We start from the raw sequence: 17,911 nt of genomic DNA, 5'->3' as shown, positions 1-17,911 counted from the left end.
TTCAAACCATTAAAAAATGTTCTTGCTTTTAAAATATGAATCCAACCTAATGTGTATCAACCTTTGCCTCATGTCAGAAAGCATACCTAATTGTTCTTTAACTGTAACAGGGAGCAGTAGTTCCTTAGGATCACTTAAACCAGCTTGGTTTTCTGCAGACACCCTGAAGAAATAGTCAACATTCTCCTTAAGGCCATGGACAACATGATGAGTTGTCTTTACAACTGCACACTTAACCCATTTTTGCTGTCCTTTCTCAAGAGCTTCAATGAGGTAGCTCACAATTCTGCTTCCACCATCATGTTCTGGTTTTAGCCACGAAAGAGAAACACTGTCCTTTGTGACATTTGTTACTCCAAGTTTTTCTGGTGGGCTGGGTTTTTCTAAGAAAAAAAGTGCAACAGGTTAAACAATATAGCAAGTATTTACTTTGTATTTTAGCAATTACACAGGAAAGCCATCTGGATTGAGAAAATGTGTTTTTAAATACATTTGTATATTAGAAACATTTTAAGTAAAATGCAAGCAAAATTTAAAATTCAAGCTATTACTTAGCTATTTTTCATTTGTAAAACCACAGACATACCTACCATAATATTATCTTTTTACTGTAAATAGATGTAACACTTTTTATATTATTTGGAAATAAACATTTTAAAACATATATTGTTTTAAATATTAACAAATATGTTTCTTAGTAAAACACACCTGTTATTTTTGTTCCCTCCTTGGTCTCAGAAGGCACTCCAACACCATACTCATTTTCTCCAGAAACCCGGAAGTAGTAAATGGCACCTTCTTGCAAGCCAGTCACTTTGTAGGACAGACGATGACAATTGTTCGTCACAGTGACCCACGCTTTTTTGCTAGCTTCTCGTTTTTCAATAACGTAGTTCTTTACAGGTGCTCCACCATCATTTTCAGGAACATCCCAAGATAACACAGCAGATTCTTTAGTTACGTCTTTTGCTGCAATATTAGATGGTGGGCCAGGAGTATCAAGAACTTTGACAATTAAAGTCAAGGTAGCAGTGTTTAGGATGTTTTGCAATGTTAGTGTGTATTTTCCAGAATCGTTTCTTGTTGCTTTTTCAATAGTAAGAGATGTGCAATTATCTGAAGTATCAATGCTTGCTCGTGTACGGAGATCAGTGTCTGGTTTGTTCCACGTTACATTTGGGACTGGTTTGCCTCTGAAAGGAACAGTCATTGTGAATGATCCACCAGCCTTTACAATTAAAGTCTTCCGCATTTCACTGTCAATATCAAAGGAAGGTTCTTCTTCTCTTTCTTTTGCCACCTGAGGTTCCGAGACATCACTTGGTTCACTGGCACCAATTTTGTTAATGGATTTCACTCTAAAGATGTACTCAGAGCCTGCTACTAATCCAGTTATGGTGTATTCTGTGCCTCTTAAGTTCTGAATAGCAGTTGTCCAGTCAGTTTCATCAGTTTTCTTGTATTCAACTGTGTATCCTGTTACTGGAGCACCTCCATCAAACAGTGGCTTTGTCCACCCAATTGTTATATTTGACCTTGTAGAATCCACAATCTTAGGTTTAGATGGGGGAGATGGCAAGAACACTGGATCTTCTGCCCGAATTAATGGTGTGGTTTCACTTGGAAGGCTGAGGCCAGCAGCATTTTCTGCATAAACCCGGAATTCATATTCACAACCTTCACGGAGACCAGATGATTTCACTCTTAAATCATAAACTGGCTTTTTGTTTACACGAATCCATCTTAGGCTAGTTTTCTCACGTCTTTCAATTACATAGCCAGAGATCTCATTGCCTCCATCAGACTCAGGTCTTGCCCAGCACAGAGTTATCGAATCTTTGCTGACACTGGTGATCTCTAAAGATGTAGGTGGACTTGGGACTGTAAATGGGTCTAGGGCTCTGACAGCAACACTTTCTAGAGGCTCACCAACACCATACTTGTTAACTCCCATCACTCTGAAAATATACTCATTACCCTTCAGTAGTTTTGTCACTTTACAGGATGTTGTTCTAAGCTCTCCTTCACAAAGTGTCCATGCAATTCTGCTGGTCTCACGTTTTTCTACAGTATAATAATCAATATCTGCACCGCCATTTTCTTGAGGGGGTCCCCATGATAAATGGCACTTTTCAGCAGTAAGGCCATTTATTTCTAATGGGCCTGCAGGTGGGCCAGGTCTATCAAGTACTTTGCAATTAATTGCCAAAGATCTTGTTCCTGCAACATTTTGTAATGTTAGTACATACTGTCCTGAATCACCTCGGATACAGTCCTTAACGGTTATTGCAGTAGTGTGATCTGTTGAGGCTATTTCAACTCTAGCTTTTCCTTCAAGCTCCTTGCCATCCTTTGTCCATGAGATCACTGGAACTGGTCGTCCTGCAACATCAGCATTGACTTTAAACACCTCTCCAGCTTTCACAACTACAACATCCCTGAATTTGGCATCCATCATAATTCTTGGAGCTTCTACATCATCTTTTACAGTCACAGGTCCAGTTGATTCAGATGGCTGACTGAAGAGTCCAGCAGCATTCTTTGCAATCACACGGAATTCATATCGCTGGTCTTCTGTAAGTCCACCTACATCAAAGTATGTTTCTTGCACATTAGTAAAATTGCACTTTAGCCAACGACCATCTGGTAACTCTCTGCGTTCAATAATATATCCTGTTACTTTAGCTCCACCATCATATTCTGGTTTAGTCCATTTCAGTGATACACATGTTCTTGTAATATTAGTAACTTCTGGTTGACCAGGAGGATCACATGGATCTCTTGCAGCAACTGGTTCACATGTTTTACTGCATTTGCCTATTCCAGCAATGTTTTCAGCATACACACGATATTCATACAGCAGTCCTTCATCAAGACCTGTAACTTTCATTTGCGTATCAGGTATAAGGCTCTTGTTGACTTTTGTCCAAAGAATGCTGCTTCTTTCTTTACGCTCCAAGTGATATCCTAGTACTCTGCTACCTCCATCATTAACTGGTACCTGCCAAGTTACAATCATGAAAGCTTTAGTTGCATGTATCACATGAGGAGTTCCAGGTGGTCCCGGAGGCTTAAATGGATACTCTGCCACAACAGAAGGAGAATTACTGTAAGTGCTTTTCCCATAGCGGTTTTCTGCACAAATACGGAATTGATATTCAGAGCCAGTGGTGAGTCGAGATACTTTAATTGATGTTCTTGCAACTGCTGCAGATACTACATCCCATGTTGTTGTGGTAGTTTCTCGCTTCTCCACAATGTAATTGCTAATATGGCACCCACCATCATATCCTGGAGGTTTCCAAGACAGAGTTACACTATCAGCACTAATTTCATCAATATGCACATCAGTTGGTGGTCCTGGTCTGTCGAGGACAACAACAGTTAAAGAAGCTGTTGTTGATCCGGCAGTATTTGAAAGATGTAATTCATAATGTCCCAAATCTTCATTTGAAGCTTCCTTGATGGACAGTAAAGTTGAAGTCTTTGATGTCTGAACATTTACCCTGGTTGTCTCTTTTAAGGGATTCCCATCCTTCTTCCAGCTAACGGTTGGAAGAGGTCGCCCTCTGAATGGCACATCAATCTTAAGATCATCTCCAGCTTTCACAGTGAATGTGTTGAAAAGGAGCTCAGCAGATGGCTGGATTTCAATATCTTTTGCAATGACTGGGACACCAAGTTCTCTTGGATCACTTTTTCCTTTTTCATTAACAGCAATCACTCTGAAACTGTACTCTTCTCCCATACTTAAACCTGTTATTGTTGCTTCTAATGTTTTCACCTGTGTACATGCACTCCATTTTATACTTCCTTTAGTTTGCATTTCTACTATATAACCAGTAATTTTACTACCACCATCGCTCTCTGGCTTTTCCCATTTAATTGAAGCAGAGTTGCGAGTCACATCAACAAGAATGACCTTTGCAGGTGGAGAAGGTGGTTCAGAAACCTTAATTGGGTCAGGTGTTTCTGCTGGTAAGCCAACCCCATATTCATTTACAGCTAGAACACGGAAGTAATAACTACATCCTTCTTGTAGCTGAGTAATTTTGAAGGAATTCTTCATGCAGTTGTTTGTAATTGTGGCATATGCCTTTCTTGTGGATTCTCGCTTTTCAACTACATAGTTGGTAATTTTAGCTCCACCATCAATAAGTGGCGGTTCCCAGGCTAATGTTACAAAATCTTTCTTCACTTCTCTGATTGTCAGGTTTATAGGTGCACTAGGTGTATCAAGCACTCTGACATTAACAAAAGCTGATTTCTTGCCACTGTTGTTCTCTAAAGTAAGATTGTATCTACCACTATCAAATCTATTCACATTGTCAATGACCAGCATTGTATAAGAACTGGTGACTTCAATCTGAGCTCGCTCACTAATTGTTCCTTCTGCTTTCTCCCATTTAACTTCAGGTTCTGGTCTTCCTTTGATGGTGACAAAGAGGCGTAATGTACCACTAGCACGTACAGTGACTACTTTTCTGAGATCTGCATCAAGCTCAATTTCAGGAGGTTCAATCTTGTCTGCTGCTATGACTGTACCAGGTATAGTAGCAGGTTCTCCTACTCCTTCTGAGTTGATGGCACAGATGCGGAAGTTATACTCCTGGTTCTCTTTAAGTTTTGTAACAGTGAACTGTTTTGCTTGTAGGCCTGTAGGTGGTGTACAGGTAGTCCATTCATCAGCAGCAGCTTCTTTTACTTCTACTACATATCCCTTAACTGGAGCACCGCCATCATAAATGGGCTTACTCCAGGCAAGGGAAACTGATGATCTGGAAGTGTCTGTAACCTTTGGATTACTTGGTGGACCTGGTGGATATAATACATCACAAGCACGATAGAAAATGGATGGTTCACTGGGTTCCCCTACCCCTGCAGCATTTTCAGCAGAAACTCTAAATTCATAGAAATGCCCATCAGTAAGACCTGTTGCTCTGAATCGCAAGTCCGTCAGCCTTTTCTTAGTGCATTTGGTCCACCGGATACCATCTTTGTCTCGTTTTTCAAGTATGTAACCTTCAATTTCAGCTCCCCCATCATCTTCTGGGCGACACCATGTTACCACCATAGAATCTTTTGTGATTGCTGAAACTTCAGGTGTTGAAGGAGGACCAGGGGGTTTGTATGGATTACGAGCCACAATTGGCTCAGATTCCAAGGGTTCTCCAGTTCCATATTTGTTCACTGCCATTACACGGAAAATGTACTCATTGCCAGCAAGGAGTCTGGTTACTTTGTGGTTGAGAGCCTGCACATCTGTTGCTACTTGTGTCCATGAAAGCCTGCTTGTCTCTCTCTTCTCAATGATATAATGTGAGATACTAGAACCGCCATCATGTAAAGGTGGAGCCCATGCCAAGTAGCATTTTTCTGCAGTGACACCTGTAACTTTCAAAGGTCCTTCTGGAGGTCCTGGCCTGTCAAGAACTTTTACAATGATTGGTATCGATTTTGTGCCACCAACATTTCTGAGGTTGAGAGTATAGTGACCTCCATCTACTCTTACACAGTCTTTGACAGTAAGAGTTGTTTTCTGAATGGTAGATTTAATTTCCATTCTTGCAGTTGCTTCTTCAAGGTCTTTACCATCTTTTGACCATGTAATGTCAGGAATAGGTTTGCCGTGGATATCAGCTTCAAGAACAAAGGTTTCTCCAGCATGAACAACAATGACATCTTTGTATTTAGGATCCAGAGAAGCCCCTGGTGCTTCAATTTCATCTCTGGCAGTAATGGGCCCGGTACTTTCAGATGGTTCACTCAAGCAACCTGCTGCATTTCTTGCAATTACTCTAAATTCGTATCGTTGGTCTTCAACAAGACCACTTACTGTAAATTCTGTTTCCAACACATTTGTAAAGCTGGCTTTCATCCACCGACCATCTGGTAGTTCTTTCTTTTCTACAATATATCCAGTTATTTTGCTTCCACCATCATATTCTGGTTTTTTCCACTTCAGCGTGATATTATTTCTCGTAACAACAATGGCCTCTGGGCGGCCAGGTGGGTCACAAGGATCTCGGGCAACATATAATTCTGATACTTTGCTGACTTTGCCAATGCCAACAATGTTTTCAGCAGAAACTCTGAACTCATATTCAAGACCTTCTTCAAGGCCATCTGTTTTGTATTTGGTGTCTGCAATGAGTGACTTGTTCTGTTTTGTCCAAAGAATGCTGTTCTTATCTTTACGTTCAAGATGGTAGCCAAGAACTTTGCTTCCTCCATCATTAACTGGTTCATGCCACTCTACAATCATATGGTCCTTGGAAGCTGCTGTTACAAATGGGGTTCCAGGTGGCCCAGGCACCTTGTAGGGGTATTGCACAACAACTGGTTTAGAATCCAAAGGAGAGCTCTTCCCATATCTATTTTCGGCAGAAATCCTGAACTGGTATTCAGAACCTGTTTTAAGCTTTGTTGCTTTGATAGTTGTTCTTGCAACTGTTGCTGACACAATGCTCCACGTGGTAGTGCTTGTGTCACGCTTTTCTACTATATAGTTGCTTATCTGACAGCCACCTGTATAATCAGGTGGATCCCATGATAAAACAACAAAGTCTGCGCTTACTTCATCAAAGCGGACAGGTCCTTGTGGTGGGCCAGGCTTTTCCAGTACAATTATGCTCAGGTGCTCTGTTGCCATACCTGCTGTGTTTGTTGCTGTTACTGTATATTTACCAAAGTCTTCCTTGTTGCTTTCTTTAATATGTAAGATAGTTGATGTTGATGTATCCTGAATATGTAACCTGGTTGTCTGTTTCAGTGGCTGCTCATTCTTCGTCCAAGTAATAGTAGGTTTGGGTCTACCTATAAATGGTACTTCTACCTTTAGATCTTCTCCAGCCTGTACACTGTATGTATTAAACATCAGTTTGAAACTTGGCTCAATTGTCAAGTCTTTAGCTATCACAGGAATTCCAAGTGCTCTGGGATCACTTTTGCCTTTTTCATTGTAGGCAATCACACGAAATTGATATTCCTGTCCTGAACTCAAACCAGACACAACTGCATTGCATGTTTTGGTCTCACTGACAACACTCCATTTTTCTGTTCCTTTAGGCAGCATTTCAACAATGTATCCCAAAATTCTGCTACCTCCATCATGTTCAGGTTTTTCCCATGTAAATGATGCACTTCTCTGAGTCACATCGGTGAGTGTTACTTTCCCAGGAGGCAGAGGTGGCTCTGAGGCTTTGACAGCATCCGTGGTTTCAGCTGGAACACCAATTCCAAATTCATTTTCAGCCATAACTCTGAAGTAATAAATTGCTCCTTCTGTAAGATTTTCAACTTTAAAACTTGTCTTGCCACACTTAGCACTTACATTTGCAAATGCCTTCCTGGTTGACTCACGCTTGTCTATTACATAGTTCTTTACCTTTGCACCACCATCAATAATGGGCGGTTCCCAAGATAATACAGCAGAATCCTTCCTTACATCTTTTACCACTAAGTTTTGTGGTGGTCCTGGTGTGTCCAAGACTTTTACTGTAACAAATGCAGATTTAGAACCACTGCTGTTCTCCAACTTAAGAATGTACTTTCCAGCATCATTTCTATCACAGTTGTCAATTGAAAGCTGTGTGTAGTTTATGCCTTTATCAATCTGAACTTTTTCTGTGAATTCACCTTCCTCTCGAGACCATGTGATGTCAGGTGTTGGTCGTCCTCTGAATGGTATGTGAATCCTAGCAGAGCTGCCAGCTCTAACCACTATCCCTTTCCTTAGCTCTGAATCAATATCAAGTTCTGGAGCTTCAGGTTTGTCTTCTGGTTTAATAGTACCAGGAACTGATGCAGCCTCTCCTACACCAATCTTGTTGAGGGCACACACTCGTAGTTTATATTCTTGATGTTCAATAAGCTTTTTGATTTCAAATCGAGTGGCACGTACACCTGTCTGTGGAGTAATAAGTGACCATTCATCTTCATCTGCTTTGCAGATTTCTACAAGGTATCCCTGGATTTCACAACCACCATCATAAATAGGTTTACTCCAACCAAGTGTAACAGAAGTTTTGGTGGTATCCACAACATGGGCGTTTGTAGGTGGGCCAGGCTTGAACATGGGGTCACAAGCTTTAAAGTAAGGAGAAACTTGGCTTGGTTCACTCACTCCAGCAGCATTTTCAGCAGAAACTCTGAATTCATATTCATGATCCTCTGTTAAACCTGTAACTCTCAATCGCAAATCTGTAATTCGGCGTTTATTGCATTTTATCCATCTGATGCCTGCTCGGTCTCTCTTTTCTACTATGTAACCTATGATTTCACTACCTCCATCACTATCTGGCCGGCTCCAGCACACAGTCATAGAATCCTTTGTGATGTTGGTAATTTCCAAAGCCTTTGGTGGTCCAGGAACCACAAATGGATTTTTCATCATTACTGGCACAGATTCTAAAGGCTCACCAACCCCGTATTTGTTAACTGCCATAATACGGAAAACATATTCATTTCCTTCCAAGAGTTTTGTTACTTTCAGCATTGTAGGTAAAACCTCTGAAGCAACAACAGTCCACGCTAGGCGACTAGTTTCTCTCTTCTCTACAATGTAATGAGAAATATCACTGCCACCATCATGAAGAGGAGGAGCCCATGCCAATGAACATTTTTCAGCTGTAACTCCTGTCACTTGGACTGGGCCCTCTGGAGGTCCTGGCCTGTCCAGGACTTTTACATTTACTGGTACTGTTTTTGTTCCTGCAACATTAGAGGCTTCTAAAATGTACTGTCCACCATCAACTCTAATAGCATCTTTTACAATTATTAATGCACTGAAATCTGTGTTCTTTATTTCATATCTAGCAGTTTCCTCAAGCTCCTTATCTCCTTTGTACCACTTAATGGTTGGTAGTGGCTTTCCATGAACATCAGCCTCAAGTCTGAATGTTTCACCAGCATTTACAACAATTGTGTCTTTGTACTTTGGATCCATTGAAATTCGTGGAAGTTCAACTTCATCCCTTGCTGTTATTGGTCCTGTACTGTCAGAAGGTTTGCTTATTGCACCTGCAGCATTCTTTGCAATTACTCTAAATTCATATCTTTTGTCTTCAGTAAGCCCTGTTACAGTGAACTGAGTTTCAATGATATTTGTGAAGCTAGCTTTCATCCAGCGACCATCTGGTAAGTCACGTTTCTCTACAATATAACCAGTAATCTTACTTCCACCATCATATTCTGGTTTGGTCCACTGCAGAGTAATAGAGCTTCTTTTTATTATTATAGCTTCTGGGCGACCTGGAGGATCACATGGGTCACGAGCTACATAGCACTCAGAAACTTTACTTGTTTTGCCTACACCAACAATATTTTCTGCAGAAACTCGAAACTCATATTCAATTCCTTCTTCAAGGTTAGTTGTCTTAAAACTTGTGTCCTGAATAATAGTCTTGTTCACTTTAGCCCATAAAATGCTGTTTTTCTCCTTTCTCTCAAGATGGTAGCCCAACACTCTACTGCCACCATCATTTATTGGTTCATGCCACTGTACGACCATGGAATCTTTTGTAACTGTTGTCACAAATGGTGTGCCAGGAGGTCCTGGTTCCTTGTAGGGGTACTGTGCTACAGCTGGTGCAGATTCCAATGCAAAGCTCTGCCCGTACCTGTTCTCAGCAAATATTCTGAACTGGTATTCTGAACCAGTTTTCAGTTTAGTCACTTTCAGTGTAGTTCTTGCAACAGTAGCCGAAACTGTTTCCCATACAGTGGTTGTTGTATCTCTCTTGTGAACAACATAGTTGGTGATTTGGCAGCCGCCTGTGTACACTGGGGGATTCCATGATAGGGTAATACTTTCTGCACTTATTTCATCAAACTTCACAGGTCCTAATGGAGGGTCAGGTTTGTCTAGAGTTATAATTTCAACAGAGGCAGACTTTTGCCCAACAACATTAGCCACAGTGATTTCATAAGTGCCACTGTCCTCTTTGCTAGTTTCTTTAATATTCAATGTAGTAAGATCAGTCAAATCGCTAACATTCACCCTTGTCGTCTGCCTTAATGGCTGGCCATCTTTTACCCAGGTAACAGTTGGTTTTGGTCGACCTGCAATTGGTACTTCTACTTTCAGATCTTGTCCCACTTGGATACTATAACTGTGAAAAGCAGGTCTTACATCAGGTTCAATCACCAGGTCTTTGGCAACTATTGGAACTGCAAGTGCTTTAGGATCACTCTTACCCTTTTCATTTACAGCCATTACTCTAAAAAGATATTCTTCCCCTTGAGTTAGGTTAGTAATAACCGCTTCAAGTGTTTTTACACGAGCACACTCTGACCACTTCTCACTACCCTTTGCTTGCATTTCAACAATGTATTGTATGATTTTGCTGCCACCATCATGTTCAGGTTTTGCCCAGCTTAGTGAGATACTGTTTCTCGTGACATCATCCACTGTTATTTTCCCAGGAGGCTGTGGAACTTCAGCAACTTTAACTGGGTCACTGGTTTCTGCAGGGAGGCCAATTCCGTATTCATTCTCAGCAGAGATTCTAAAGAAGTAATAGCAGCCCTCCTGAAGTTGATCTACTTTCCATGAAGTCTTGTGGCAGTTTGTTACAACAGCTGCATATGCTTTTCTTGTTGCTTCACGCTTTTCAATAATGTAATTCTTTATTTTTGCTCCACCGTCCAAGAGAGGAGGCTCCCATGAAAGTGAAACAGAGTCTTTAGTGATCTCTCTGATTTTTAAATTAACAGGTGCACTTGGGGTATCCAGTACTCTTACACTGACAAAGGCAGACTTGGTTCCACTGCTGTTTTCTAAAGTCAGAGTATACTTTCCAGTATCAAATCTGTTAACGTTGTCTAGAACAAGGGAAGTAAAGCTGCTAGTGGTATCAATAATAGCTGCCTCTCTGATCTCACCATCCATTTTACCCCATTTTACTTCAGGCGTTGGACGACCTCTGATGGGAACAAACAGTCTTAAGGAACCTCCTGCCCTCACATTTACAATCTTCCTTAATTCCATGTCAAGGTCAAGGTCTGGTGCCTCCATCTTCTCTTCCACAATAACAGAACCAGGAACATCTGCATGCTCTCCAACTCCTGCTTTATTAACTGCACATATGCGGAATTTGTATTCATGTTTTTCCACTAATTTTTCTACTTCCATGTGAGTATTCTTAATTCCAGTTGGAGGGGTACAAATTGCCCATTGGCCGTCACTTACATCACATTTTTCCACAATGTATCCCTGAATTTCAGAGCCACCATCATAGATGGGTTTACCCCATGAAAGGAAAACCGAAGATCTTGTAACATCCACAACTTTAGGATTATTGGGTGGACCTGGCTTGTAAATAGGATCACACGCTTTGTAGTAAGTGGAAGGTGGGCTCGGTTCACTAAGACCAGCAGCATTTTCAGCTGAAACTCTGTACTCGTAATCATGATTTTCTATAAGCCCAGTCACTCTGTATCGCAGTTCACTTATCAAGCGTTTGTTACATCTTGTCCAGCGAATACCTTCCTTATCTCGTTTTTCAAGGACGTAGCCTAGGATTTCACTACCACCATCTGAGGCTGGCCTTTCCCATACAACTATCATAGAATCCTTGGTAATGGCTGTGACTTCTGGTGCTTTTGGTGCAAGTGGCACTACAAATGGGTTCTTTGCAAGAACTGGTTCGGACTCAAGAGGTTCACCAACGCCGTATTTATTTACCGCCATGATGCGGAAAACATATTCATTTCCTTCTAAAAGTTTTGTAACTTTGCAATTTAGGGTTTGCACATTTGAATCAATGACCGTCCACACCAAGCGACTGGTTTCCCTTTTTTCTACAACATAGTGTGAAATATCGCTACCACCATCTTGTAGCGGAGGTTTCCATGACAGCATGCATTTTTCAGCAGTAACGCCTGTAATCTCAACAGGACCTTCTGGTGGTCCAGGTCTATCAAGAACTTTGACGTTAACGGGAACTTTCTTTTCACCTGCAACATTCTTTGCCAGTAGTACATACTGACCACTGTCAACTCTAATGGCTTCCTTCACACTAAGGCTTGTTGCAAAATCTGTACTTTTTATTTCCATACGAGCAGTGTTTGTCAGCTCATGATCACCTTTTAACCACTGAATGGAGGGTATTGGTTTGCCATGAACATCAGCATCAAGCCTGAATGACTCACCAGCATGCACTACAATAGTGTCTTTGTATTTTGGATCCATACTTATATGAGGTGGTTCTACTTCATCTCTTGCTGTAATTGCCCCTGAGCTCTCAGATGGTTCACTGAAAATACCTGCAGCATTTCTTGCTATAACACGGAACTCATACCTCTGGTTTTCAACTAGACCAGTTACTTCAAATTGGGTATCAATGACATTTGTAAAGCTTGCTTTCATCCAACGACCATCAGGTAGCTCCTTCTTTTCAACAACATAGCCTGTGATCTTGCTTCCACCATCGTATACAGGTTTCTTCCACTGAAGTGTTACTGAGCTTCTTGTGACAATTATAGGTTCTGGACGACCTGGAGGGTCACATGGATCATGTGCAGTATAGCATTCAGATGCTCTACTTGCCTTTCCAATGCCCACTATGTTTTCTGCATAAACTCTGAACTCATATTCAAGACCTTCCTCAAGGCCAGTTGTCTTAAATTTGGTATCTGGAATAGGTGTTTTATTGAGTTTAGCCCACAGAATGCTGTTTCTTTCTTTACGCTCCAAGTGATACCCAATGATCTTGCTACCACCGTCATTCACTGGTTCATTCCACTGTACCACCATGCTGTCTTTTGAGACGTTTGTTACAAAAGGTGTTCCAGGTGGACCGGGAACTTTAAATGGGTATTGGGCTATGATTGGCTCTGAAGTGAGATAGGTACTCTTCCCGTATCTGTTCTCAGCTGCGATTCTGAACTGATATTCACAGCCAGTCTTTAATCGACTTGCTTTTATAGTTGTTCTTGCAACAGTAGCTGACACAATCTGCCAAGTGGTGGTGGAAGTGTCTCTTTTTTCCACGATGTAATTATTGATAGAGCTACCACCATCGTACTTGGGTGGTTCCCAGGAAATGGTAATACTATCTGCTGTTACTTCATCTACTTTTACTGGTCCAGTTGGAGGTCCTGGTTTGTCAAGGACAACAATATTTAGGGTCTCGGTTGCTTCACCTGCAGAGTTTGTAAGTTTAACTAAATAATTCCCCACATCTTCTCTGCATGCTTCTTTTATTGTTAACACTGTGTTATTTTCTGAACTTTCTGCATTTACTCTTGTCGTCTGCTTCAATGCCACATTGTCTTTATGCCAAAACACTGCTGGTTTGGGTCGACCAACAAAAGGAACATCAACCTTTAAGTCCTCTCCTGCTAGAACACTGAAGGTGGTAAACAGTAGTTTGAAAGCTGGTGGAATCACAAGATCCTTTGCAATAACTGGTATACCCAGCTGGCGGGGATCACTGATACCTTTCTCATTCTGAGCTGAAACACGGAAGGTGTATTCTTCACCTTGGATCAATCCTGTAATAGTGGCTTCAGTAACTTTTACTGTAGCGCAAGTTGACCACTTTTCACTGCCTTTGCTTTGCATTTCTACAATGTAGCCCAGAATTCTGCTACCACCATCATGTTCAGGTTTTTCCCAAGATAAGGATACACTATTTCTTGTAACATCCAACAAAGTTATTTTCCCTGGTGGAAGTGGTCTCTCTGATACTTTTACGGATTCTGAAGTTTCAACTGGAAGGCCTATTCCATACTCATTTTCAGCTAGGACTCTGAAGTAGTAGTTGCAGCCTTCTTGCAGTGAATCAACTTTCCAGGTGGTCTTGTGGCAATTGGCATTAACAGTTGAATAAGCTTTTCTTGTTGATTCACGCTTTTCAACAATGTAATTTTTTATTTTAGAGCCACCATCTATGAGAGGAGGCTCCCATGTGAGTGTAACAGATGATTTTGTAACTTCTTTTATTTTCAAATCTTGAGGTGCCCCTGGTGTATCAAGAACTCTGACATTCACAAATGCTGACTTACTACCTGAGCTGTTTTCAATTGTCAGTATGTATTTGCCACTATCAAATCTATTTACGTTTTCAACAATAAGTAGAGTGTAAGAGCTTGTTGATTCAATGCTCGCTCTATCCAAAGATTCTCCATGTTCTCTTGTCCATTTTACTTCAGGTGCTGGTCTTCCTTTGATTGGGACAAAGAGCCTTAGAGTACAGCAGGCTCTAATAGTGACAACCTTACGTAGTTCTGCATCAAGTTCAATCTCTGGAGGTAGCATTCTTTCTTCAGCTTTTGGAGTCCCAGGAACAAGAGCAGGTTCTCCGAGACCTTCAGAGTTCATAGCATATATCCGTATTTTATACTCCTGATTTTCTTTCAGGTCAGTGATGGTAAAAGAAGTGGCCTTTAAACCTACTGGTGGAGTTACAATCTTCCACTCATCTTCTTCAGGTAGTGCGATCTCAACCATGTAACCTGTGATCTCTGAACCACCATCATATATTGGTTTGTTCCATGCTATTGTAATTGAGGACTTGCTGCTATCCAAAACACGAGGATTACCTGGGGGACCAGGCTTAAATACAGTATCACAAGCTTTATAGAATGGACTGGTTGGACTTGGCTCACTGACTCCAGCAGCATTTTCAGCCATGACTCTATATTCATATTCATGGCCTTCTGTCAGTCCAGACACTTTATAACGTAAGTCAGTAACAACCCGTTTGTTACATTTCACCCACCGTAGACCAGCCCTGTCTCGACGTTCCACAATATAGTTAGTTATTGGGCTCCCACCATCAGAATCAGGATGGCCCCAACAGACAACCATAGAATCTTTTGTAATTGCTGTAACTTCAGGTGTTTTAGGTGGATCAGGTGGCACATATGGATTTACTGCAAGAACAGGCTCTGATTCCAGAGGCTCACCAACTCCATATTTGTTAACAGCCATAACACGGAACACGTACTCATTGCCCTTCAACAGCTTAGTAACCTTCAGTTTAGTTAATGGAACTTCTGTGGCTACAGCTGTCCATGCCAATCTACTGGTTTCACGTTTTTCAACCACATAATGGTCAATCTTTGCTCCTCCATCATCCAGTGGAGGTAGCCATGACAGCACACATTTTTCTGCAGTGACTTCAGACACAGTCAAAGGTCCTTCTGGGGGACCAGGTCTATCAAGAACTTTAACATTGAAGATATGCTTGGCAAAGCCACCAGGATTTGTTGCAGTAAGTGTATAGGCACCGCCATCTCTTCTTGAAGAATCTTTATTGATAAGAACAGTAGAGAAATCTGCTATTTTTATTTCTAGTTTTGCTGTGTCTTCAAGTTCTTTTTCTCCTTTTGTCCATGTCATAGTTGGTGGAGGACGACCTGAAACATCAGCCTCAAGTCTGAAAACTTCACCTGCTTTCAGCACTAAGGTGTCTTTGTATTTAGCATCCACTCTTATCTTTGGTGCTTCAATGTCATCTCTACAAGTTATTGCATCTGATGGCTCAGAGGGCTGACTAACAGCCCCACCAGCGTTCCTAGCAATCACACGGAATTCATAGGCAGCATCTTCTGTCAAACCACTTACAGTGAATTCAGTCTCTAGTATATTGCTGAAATTAGCCTTCAGCCAACGGCCATTAGGAAGGTCTCTTTTTTCAACAGTGTAGCCAGTTATCTTAAAACCTCCATTATATTCTGGTTTAGTCCACTTCAGTGTAACTGCATGTCTTGTAATGTTCAGAGGTATCGGCTTACCAGGTGGATCTATTGGGTCGAGGGCAAACACAGGCTCAGATGGCTTGCTTGGCTTACTCTTCCCAGCCAGATTTTCTGCTATAACACGGAATTCATATGCAATGCCATCAGTAAGTCCAGTTGATTTAAAGATATTGCCTGATACCAGCATTTTACTTACAGTCTGCCAAAGAATGCTATTTCGTTCTTTTCTTTCAACATGATATCCCAGAATTGGGCTTCCACCATCAGTTACTGGTTCATTCCAGCTAATGGTCATGGTTTCTTTGGTGACTGCAATCACCTGAGGAGTGCCAGGAGGCCCAGGTACCTTAAATGGGTAGTTGGCAACTACAGACTCTGAAGTAATGGCTGGACCAATTCCATATCTGTTTTGAGCTTTAACACGGAACTGATACTCAACTCCAGTAGTAAGACGAGTGGCTTTAAATGTAGTACGTATCACTGTGGTTGCCAATTCAGTCCATGTGGTACTGTCAGTTTGACGCATTTCTACAACATAGTTACTTATTGGTACGCCACCATCATTCAAAGGAGGCTCCCATGAGAATGTTAGAAAGTCAGATGAAATTTCATCAAATTTGATTGGTCCAGTAGGAGGTCCAGGTATGTCATGAACCTGAACTGTGATTACTTCACTAACTTCTCCAACAATATTTTTAGCTGACAGTGGATATTGACCACTATCACTTCGTTTACATTCATTGATGGTTAGTATGGTTGCAGTTGCAGTATTTTCATAATTTACCCTTTGTGTTTGCTTAAGTATCTGGTCTTCTTTCTTCCAAGTCACAGTAGGCCTTGGACGACCAAGCACAGGGATTTCAATCTTGATATTGTCACCAGCTTTGGCAATGACTGTTTTCTGGTAGATACCACGGAGGTCAAACTCTGGTAGCATTGTTTGCTCCTTGATAATAACTGGTCTGCTTTCTCTTGGGGCACTTCTTCCAGCACTGTTAACTGCCATAACCTGGAAAGTATATTCTTCATTTTCAGTTAGATTCTTTACTACACAGTCCAGTGTTTTTACAGTGGTGATGTGTGCCCACTGGTTGGTTCCTTTTCTCTGTGCTTCAATTACATACCCAGTGATCTTGCTGCCACCGTCATGTTCTGGTTTTGGCCAAGCCAGGCTAACTGAGCTCCGTGTTACATCCATAATATTAAGGCTTTCAGGTGGGGATGGTGCCTCAGAAGCTCTTACTGGTTCTGCAGTTTCAGCTGGTTCACCAATACCATACTCATTTTCAGCCAGCACTCTGAAATAGTATTCACACCCCTCAGCCAAATTAGGAATCCGAAAGGAACACTTCTGGCAGTTGGTTGTGACTGTTGAATATGCTTTCCGAGTTGATTCACGTTTCTCAACAATATAGTTTGTTATACGTGAACCGCCATCTATCAGAGGCATATCCCATTGGAGGGTGATGCTGTCTTTGGTTATTTCTCTAGGCTTAAGGTTTATTGGCGGACCTGGTGTATCCAAGACTTTTACATTTACAAAGCCAGTCTTCTTACCAGCAGCATTTTCAAGAGTCATTATGTATTTTCCTGCATCATATCTGGTACACTCTGTGACAATCAAGAGTGTAAAAGAGTCTGTATTTTCAATATTGGCACGTCCTTTGAGTGAAACACCATCTTTTGTCCATGTAACTTCTGGGGTTGGACGTCCTTTAATTGGCACAAAAATCCGAATAGTTAATCCAGCTCTAACAACAAGCGTTCTTCTTAGCTCAGCATCTAATTCAAAGTCAGGAATCTCTTCCCGGTCTTTGATTTCCACACTTGGAATTATTGCTGGTTCACCGACACCTGCAGCATTCATGGCAGAGATTCTGAAATTGTATTTGGCTCCTGTCTGCAGATGAGCAACAACAAACTGAGTGATTCTTAAAGCAGTCCCTGTCGTGTCTTTTACCCATTCTTCTTCTCCTTCCTTTTGATGCTCTACTATATAACCAATTATGTCAAGACCACCGTCATAATGAGGCTTGCCCCAGGCTAAAGATGCACTTGTCTTTGTAGTATCAGTCACTCTTGGATTTGCAGGTGGACCTGGTGGGTCTGAAAAGTGAGGAAAAGATAAAACATTACATTACAGAGGAAGTTACTCTTACACTGTCTGAAAGTGCTCCCTGCCCATCCCACCCACTTCCAAAAA

General features: G+C 41.4%; 1 protein-coding gene across 25 annotated transcripts in view; it reads right to left on the bottom strand.

The window, feature by feature from the left end:
* TTN (titin) overlaps positions 1-17,911 on the bottom strand; it is a 245,697-nt gene that overhangs the window by 27,442 nt on the left and 200,344 nt on the right. For all 25 annotated transcript variants that reach the window (XM_052793469.1, XM_052793487.1, XM_052793478.1 and 22 more), the window contains 2 exons: positions 709-17,814; positions 87-383 (listed from right to left, as the gene is read on the bottom strand). In XM_052793469.1, the coding sequence (XP_052649429.1) occupies positions 87-383; positions 709-17,814 (17,403 nt within the window). The remainder of the gene's footprint in view (positions 1-86; positions 384-708; positions 17,815-17,911) is intronic.

The sequence above is a fragment of the Harpia harpyja genome, chromosome 7 (assembly GCF_026419915.1).
Source record: "Harpia harpyja isolate bHarHar1 chromosome 7, bHarHar1 primary haplotype, whole genome shotgun sequence".
NCBI classification, from domain to species: Eukaryota; Metazoa; Chordata; class Aves; order Accipitriformes; family Accipitridae; genus Harpia; species Harpia harpyja.
Note: the sequence above shows the minus strand (reverse complement) of the source record. Positions and strands in the feature narration are given on the sequence as shown.